Genomic DNA, 8913 nt, shown 5'->3' on the forward strand with positions numbered 1-8913 from the left:
TTGGAAATAATGTTAGAGATCATTTTATCATGTTTTCCAATGCTTAACATTTGTATTACTCATTCTTCTTAAAAAATTAAAATGATATGAAAGTGTTTGTAAAGTTACATATGAAAATTAAAATACCATTTTTTTATAACCTATTAACTCTTACAAAATGATATTTTAAACCACAAATTTAACAATAAAGAAAAGAAATTCGAACACAATTTGCATGCTTAAATCCATTCATGCAAAGTGTCAAATCTCATCATGCACTAAACTTTATTAATCACTACTTTGAATGTATTATAATTTGTAGATTTTCACAAATTATGTCTAAACAAGCATATGGTTATCAAAATTTTCAAATATACAAAAAAAAAATCTATTAACCATTATTTGTTGTTGAAAATACACATGTAAATTGTGGTTACTTTAACACAAAATTGAATGGTTCACAAAATTTCCATAGAAAATTATATTTTTTTCATCATACATCCCTTTAATTATATATTTTTTAGTTAAAAACTTATGTTATTATGCTATTTATCTTTAAAGAAAGAACATTTTGTTAAGTTTATTGGAATCGTTTTAACTTTATATTATAGGAAAAATGTATATAATAATAAGCAAAGATAGAAACTAAAAGAACAAAGTGTATACCTTTTTTTTTTTTTTTTTTTGACTGGAAGGATACTTATATTAGATCAAAGGGCCTAAAACAGCCGGAGATACAGAATTCGCTCCCGGGATACCATCTAACCAGGTCCGGGAGCCATAAGCCTTACCAAGCAACACAACATTGTGTGCATCAGAATTACAGACCCTAGGAATAAAAATAACAGAACTAAAAGAGAAAGAACTCAAAAGTAACCGACACTCCGCCGCTATAGGATCGAGGGAGGCATTACAAGAGATGGAATTGATACAATCTACCACCACCAACGCGTCTGACTGGAACACAATCTTGTTCATCTTAAGATCAGCTGCTAAGAGAATGCACCATCTAATGGCCAAGAGTTCAGCAATGCTGGGATCGACCAGGATATTTTCCTTCTTACTGGCAGCCATCAGCGTCTTGCCGAAAGGGTCCTTGAAGGTACAACCAAACACCGTATCGCCTGCCTCCGTGAGCCCAGCATCCACTTGTGCAACAAAGACATCCTGGGGGAAAGAGACATCCTTCCTCGCAGTAGAAGACAAATTTTTCCCATAAGGATCTGGAGGCCATCTAACAAAGTCCTGCACATAATCAAAAGCACCACCTGCAACTGCAATAGGGCAAACAGCTTTCCCTTGGAACACCACTACATTTCTAGCTGCCCAGATTTTGTAGAGGCAGGCACAGAACAGCTGAACACTATAGACATCACTGCCCTCTAGAACAGATTGAATCCAGAAGTTCACATCAAGACAGATGGGAGTACGGTAGCCTATGGGAGACGCGAAAAGAACTTGTTTCGCAAAGTGACAATCCATAAAAATATGCTGCAGAGTCTCAATTCCGGATTGACAGAAGGGGCATGAAGGATCAATGGGCATACCTCTTTTGACGAGATTCCCCCTCGTGGGAAGGATATCTTTAGCCACCCGCCACAAAAAGTTCCGCTGCCTTGTGTAGATGGGCGCCTTCCAAATCAGCTTCCAGAGGCTATGGTTATGTAAAACAGAAGGGCCAGGGAGAAGAGAAGCCCTGTGCGAGCGCGTAGCGTGATACGCAGTTTTTACCGAGAATTCTCCACTCTTTTCAAAATGCCACACCAACTTGTCATCGTTTGGGAGCCTTGAGAGGGGTATGCTAACAATCTTCTTGGCATCTTCATGGGAGAACGAGTCATAAATAACCTCTCTTTTCCAGACACCCAACTCTTTGTCAATAAGATCACTGACAAGATCCTCCTCTCCTACATTTCTAGCACCATACAGAAGTTTAAACTCAGGATTACCCGGAATCCAACCGCCATTTAGGATCTTCACCTTCTCTCCGTTTCCTATTCCCCATCTCGCACCTCGATGCACCACATCCCGCGCTCCCATAATACTTCTCCAAGCATAGCTGGGGCAATAACCAACATCGCAAGAGTCAATGGAACCCCTGGGGAAATACCTTCCTTTTAGAACCTTTCCCACCAATGAATCGTCTTGTGACAGAAGTCTCCAGTAATGTTTACCGAGAAGACTAGTATTAAAGTCACTGATACTTCTGAACCCCATTCCTCCCGAGTTCTTAGCCTTAGCCATCTTCTCCCAACTCAACCAATGCAGCTTCCGCTCCCCGTTCTTCGCTCCCCACCAAAAGTTGGCAATCAAGGCTTCGAGCTCGTTGCAAACAGTAATAGGAAGTTTGTAGCAGCTCATCACATAAGTGGGGATAGCTTGCACTACAGCTTTTATGAGCACCTCCCTCCCTGCAGTAGAAAGGAATTTTTCTTTCCAACCTTTGATTTTTTTCCAAACTCTTTCCACCAGCATAGAGAAAACAATCTTCTTTGATCTCCCAAGAATGACGGGCAGCCCAAGATACTTGGAATGATTAGAGACGGCATTGACATTTAGACTGTTCCGGATATTTGCGCAAGTGACCTCTCCCACATTCTTACTAAAAGACACTTCGGTTTTATCAAAGTTCACCACTTGGCCCGAGGCACACTCGTAAGATTTGAGAATCTCCTTAATGCGGCCTGCTTCCTCCAGAGTTGCTCTAGCGAAGAGCAAACTATCGTCAGCAAAGAATAAATGAGTGATCATGGGGGAATTGCGAGCGACCTTGATGCCGTGAATCTCCTTCTTGCTGGCAGCTTCCTTAATCATACCTGAAAAAACATTAGCGCACAGGATAAAAAGGTAAGGAGAGAGGGGATCGCCTTGACGAAGACCCCTCTCCGGTGTGAAACTTCTGCTAGGGGCGCCATTAATCAACACCTTGTAGGACACCGAGGAGATACACTTCTCAATCAAAACAACCAACGATCTAGGGAAACCCATAGACGAGAGGACCTCCACAATAAACTTCCATTCGAGTCTATCGTACGCCTTTGACATATCAAGTTTCAGGGCCATGGTACCTTTCTTCCCTTTCACCTTCTTTTTCATCCAGTGAAAACATTCCATCGCAATCAAGGCGTTATCCATAATCAGTCGGTCTTTGACGAAAGCGCTCTGTTCTTCATCGATGATGTCCGGTAGGAAAAGCTTTAACCTGTTAGCAATCACCTTCGACACTAATTTCATCACCACATTGCAAAGACTGATGGGCCTAAAGTCCTTCGGTTTGGCTGGATTTTTACATTTGGGAATAAGAACTATATGGGTGCTGTTAATGATTCCAGGATGTTTTTGATTATTGAGGATGTCCAGCACTAACTTACTTATGTCACCTCCCACTATATGCCAAAACTTTTGGTAAAATAGTGCAGGAAGCCCATCCGGTCCAGGTGCCTTTAAGGGATTCATTTGGAACAGAGCACATTTAACCTCAGCAGCCGAGAAAGCCTCTTCACAGATCCTGACATGTTCAGGCTTTAATCTTCCTTTAACAACTTTGCAGACCTCAACAATATCAGTATCAGTGGGCATGGTAGAAGAGAAAATATCATCAAAATAAGTCACCAGAATTCGTTCGCAGTTCGCTTGTCCTCTCCACCAGTGACCGTGTTCATCCTTGATCTTCTTGATAGAGTTTGTCTTGCGCCGCTGATTCGCTTTACCATGGAAAAATTTTGAGTTCTTATCACCACACTTAAGCCACATAACCCTACTCCTTTGTCTCCACATAAGTTCCTCCGTTTGAAGCAGCTTATCACGTTGTCGAACCAAGGCCCTGTTACGAGTAATGTCCTCCCGACCCTCCGCCCAACAAAAATCCTTTCCCAACTGCTCCTCAATCCGTCTAATCTCCTTGGAGATCTCCCCCCTTCTATAATCTTTAAACAAATCATCGAGAGTTTTAAGCCTTTCAAACTTATTAAGGCCTCTATTGCTGGGCTCATTCCAAATCTGTTCCACGAATCTTTCGCACCTGGGATCCTTACTCCACGCCTCCTCAAAACGAAACAGGTAAGGGCGTTTTCTACCACCAGCGTTGTGAGATTCGTCAGCTTCAAGAGAAATGCTAATAGCGGCATGGTCAGAATGAAATCTGGAAAGATGTTTGACTCTGATAGGGGAGAATCTGTTTATGAAGCTGTTTGATGCCATACCTGAAATCCCCAAAAGTGAGCAACCACATATTTTTCCATCACACTATAAGTTTCTGTAGCAAGTGGTGCAATCCTGGAAAATATTCCATAAGAATAAGAAGATGTGTGACTCAAACAATCATTTGCACCGTTATCACTGCTCCATGTAGCTGACATATTCCGCCATTCAGAATTACAATTAATCAATTTCATGCAATTAGGTACATTAGCGAGATGGCAAGCCTCTTGCAAACATTGATTAACTCTCTGGAAAAAAATTTGTAATCAGTGAGAAAAAAGTAAATTGAACGAGCTACTTAGTTTTTGAGAGCAGTGATATTGCTATGGTTTTTCATGCAAAGTTAGAATTTAAAGCAAATTATGAAACTATTTTGATGAACAAATTTATAGTTTTGAAAATGAAGATTGCAAAGTCAATTTTACTTACCTGTGTTCCAGAGAGGTACCACAATGAAGCCACAACATTGACCAATAGAATACAAAATAGAATACTTTTACTGATATTTGTCTTGGCTGACTCAAATATAACTCCGGTTGGAGACAACTCAAGTATTAGAGGCGAAAATCTGACCATACGATACATATATTGTAAAAGAATCGGTAAGTGTAGAAGACTCCCAATATACTTTTCTCCTGTTAACCCCAGTGAAGTCGGTAGGATAAACATTATAATTATCTGCAAATAATTTACATCATATATCATGACAAAGATTTTCAAATTTATGGCACAACCAAATTCTTTTTCACATATTAAGATATCTTTAATCCATATGATATTCATGTTTCCATAGACTATTTATTAAAACATCGATAATACAATGAGATAACATGCACACATAGTAATTGAATGTAATCACAAGTATCAAAAAAATTAAAAAATGTGAAGGCAAAGAAAGATATATACCTGAGGAAGAGGTAATACAATCAATAAGTCAAAGAAAAGAAACAAGCTAGCCACCACCGAAGACCTAAAAGAAATATAAGCCAACCTAAACTGCAAAGAAGAAACTTAGCAGTTATTTAATTTTTTTTATGAGATGAAATCATTTTATGAATAGATGGATAAGCAAAATTATATCCCATAAATAAATAATTACCTTTACGATCATATTCAGAAAATAAATAAGATCAACAAAGCTTCTAAGTAAAACAAGGTATGTTGTTGTCTCCCAATCAATGCTAAAACACTTGTTTTCCTATAGAAAATGAATTAAGAAAAAAAGTTTTAATTTTTTTTGGAAGTAGGAAAAAAATATAATCATAATTTTTAAAGATTTTACAATTAAGTAAATGGGAAAATTCATACCTTGTCAATATAGACCAGGTAGAAAAACAAAGGTTCAAGCAAAATTGCAATCAAACAAAATGCTGCCAAAACTTTATTCCACTGTTGCTCAAATTTAATGTTAGAGTTAATAACTCATGGAATGCATATATAATTAATTATCTAGAAAATACACATCCAATATAATAATTGACATCGCTGTCTTCCTTAATAGAATACACTATATATAAACGTGAAAGTTACTTATTTACCTGAATTGCCATCGCTGTCTTCCTTAGTAGAATCCACAAGTTTCAAACACACACCAATAGTAAACAATAGGATTCAAACCCTTATAACCTGTAGACCCTTAATCGGATTCAACCCTTATAACTAGTAGTAGAATTTTTTGATGTTTTGCCATCATATATATAATAACTTTGACCCGGTAAACTATTTTGCAACTTTTAAGCATAACCGTTTTTAATTATTTTATATTTAAAATAAAATATAGTGAAATAGATGTGTTGCTTCATATGACAATGGAGGAGATTTTTTAGTGAAATAAATATAAAATTAAAAAATATATTTTCTCTTTAATTAATATCTCCATATTTTAAACTGAATGATTAAATAAATAAGGAATTATAGTATATTTCACTAAATTTGAAAGAAAAAACCATTTTTTTTATGGCAGTACTCTATTTTTATAAAAATTTAACAACGTTAATTTATTATTATTGAATTCAAACTCTAGTCGCATAGTTGTGTTATGTTGAATAATATGTGAATTCCAAACTTAATTTTTTAAGAATTAGATTACACATATGTATAATTGTTAATCATTTTAATGTTAAAATTATTTATCTAATTATCTAATAACTTTATATATTAATTGCAAGTATTTTTTCTAAAAATTAAAAAAATACAATAATTAATAAATACCTTTAGTATTTTTAAATAATTCAATTATATATTTAAAATACTCAAAACTTTGTATATAAATCATAATTAACTACGACAACATACTTCATTGAACAAGGCAAAACTTTTGTATTCAAAATACTCTTCTATGAGGCCTCAGGAGATCAGGATCCTTCATTGAACAAGGCATTGGTGAGGATTGCTTCTCCAACATATAACATTCCTTCTAACCCAAAGGTGAATGATGTGGAATTCCTCAAACAATCTTGGATCAACATGGCTGAGATAGAGCAGGACAGAGATAATGAGGTACAAATAGAAGATGAAATTGAGGAATTTGATGCTCCATTTCAACAGGTAGTACCTAAGCACAAAAAAAAGAAGGGTTAATAGTAGTTTACCCTCTGTAATATGAGCGTATTTCGGTTTACCCCCCACCGTTGCCAAAGGTAGGTTTTGGCAACGGTTTTTGAAAAAACCGTTGCCAAAAAGTAGGGAGGGGTGAAAAGCAAAATTCGCTAACATTACAGGGGGTGAATTACTATTAACCCAAAAAAGAAAATCAAAAAGTTGGCTAAACTAAATGGAAATTACAAAACCAGGGCAAAGGTGGATTCTAGTACCATCCCATGTTTTGCCTATTTTGAAACATTAGAGGTATTTCTTTTTTTTAATAGACAAGATTTCTATTAAAAGAGAATAGGCTTCTCAACCGATATACAAAGCGAAAAACCTTGTGCGCATAGATTGCTAATGCCTCTTCCAAATTGGCACTGAAAAAGTTATGTTCTTCACACTCTCCAGACTTTGTCCTGATTGCTGAGCCTTGGATGGATAATTCTAGTTTCTCTAGGCCTTGGATGGCTAAATTAAACTAGAAAATTCTAGTAGTTAATAATAGAGACCTATTGCTATCCAATTTATGGTGCTTATGTAAATCTCACCTGAACCCTCAAGTAATCTCCTACAATGAGCAATCAATCAGTCTGCTAGTAGAAGAAGGAGAGAAGAAATTTGGGATATGTGCAATCTATGCTTCAACAAACTATATTTCCAGAAGGAACATTTGGAACTTCCTTGATCAGTTAGAAGCAAATCATCCCATTCCTTGGTGCTATTTGGGGGATTTCAATTGTATTCTTGGGGCTCATGAGCATAGAGGAAGACTTTCCCCAGCTAGAGTTCTTATGCAAGAACTTCAAGCTTGGAAAAATAGAATTTTTTTTGGTGCATTTACCCACTAGAGGAGCTCTTTTCACTTGGAGAAATATGAGACATTGTCCTTACCTTGTGGAAAGAAAACTAGATAGGTAAGTTTGTAACCAAGCCTGGCTTAACTGCTCGTCCTTTAATCTTTGTTGCTCCTTAACTAAAACAGCCTCTGATCACTTTCCCATTTTGTTTGATTTTCACAATCATACCCCTTCCTTTAGCTCTCAGTTCAAATTTCTTAAGATGCGGGCTTTGCATCCGAACTACAGCAATGTTATTGCGCAAAGTTGGAACTTCCCTGTTGTTGGTTGCCCGATGCTAGTGCTCTCTAAAAAAATAAAACATCTTAAGGAGGCGCTTATGAATTGGAACAAAACTACTTTTGGAAACATAACTGAGTAGGTCCAACTAGGCAAATCCGATCTCGACACTTTTCAATCCAACATTGATTCTATGGAGGTTTTGACTTCAGTTGGAATAAAGAAAAAAAAGCTCAAGTCTGTCTTGACAGAGCTCTGTAGGCTGAGGAAAGTTATTGGCATCAAAAGGTCGTAATTAAGTGGCACTCAGAGGGAGATAGAAACACCAGTTATTTTCACAAATTGGCAAAAATCATGTCTGCCACCAACAAGATTAATTGCATGAGGGATGGAGATCTTACCATGACTGATCCTATGGAATTTCAAGAATTTATAGTTAACCACTTCAAACAAAGTTTCAGCAATAACAGTGGATTTCATAATAATGGCCTTAATGATGAATCCATTCCATCCCTCATCAGTGACCAAGTTAATACTTTGCTTACTATGATGCCTAGCAAGGAGGAGATTAAAAGTGCAGTTTTCAGCTTAAACAAAGAAAGTGCCCCAGGTCCAAATTGTTTTGGAGCTTTCCTTTTCCAAACTTTCTAGGATACTATTTCTCATGATGTGATAAATGCTACCTTGCAATTTTTCAGAACTAGTTGGATACTCCCTAATTAAAAATCTAACAATATTGTCCTTATTCCCAAATCCAACAATGTAGATACAGAAGATCGCTTAACACCTATTGCATTAGCCAATTTCAAATTCAAGGTTATTACCAATATTATTGCTGAGAGACTAGCTCAGGTGATGCCAACTATTATCTCTCCAAACCAGAGGGGCTTTATTAGAGGTAGACAAATCAAGGATTGCATCTACTTGACTTCTGAAGCTATCAATGTTTTGCATAATAAAGCTTTTGCTGGAAATTTGGCTTTAAAGATAGATATAAAAAATCCTTTGACACCATTCAGTTGAGCTTTCTTCTAAAAGTTCTAAAAAAATTTGGCTTTAATGACATTTTTTG

The 8913-nt window shown here is 36.7% G+C and overlaps 1 protein-coding gene across 1 annotated transcript; it reads right to left on the reverse strand.

Annotated features, from left to right (window-relative positions):
* Window positions 1-684: 684 nt before the first annotated feature.
* LOC131613798 (uncharacterized) lies at window positions 685-5729 on the reverse strand. Its single transcript, XM_058885439.1, has 7 exons — window positions 5718-5729; window positions 5488-5568; window positions 5279-5377; window positions 5086-5175; window positions 4609-4857; window positions 4298-4427; window positions 685-4181 (listed from the first exon to the last, which is right to left on the reverse strand). Exons 1-7 carry the CDS (start codon window positions 5727-5729, stop codon window positions 685-687), a joined length of 4158 nt encoding a protein of 1385 aa, XP_058741422.1.
* Between the last annotated feature and the right edge of the window lie 3184 nt (window positions 5730-8913).

This window comes from Vicia villosa, linkage group LG6 (genome assembly GCF_029867415.1).
Source record: "Vicia villosa cultivar HV-30 ecotype Madison, WI linkage group LG6, Vvil1.0, whole genome shotgun sequence".
In the NCBI taxonomy this organism is placed as follows: Eukaryota; Viridiplantae; Streptophyta; class Magnoliopsida; order Fabales; family Fabaceae; genus Vicia; species Vicia villosa.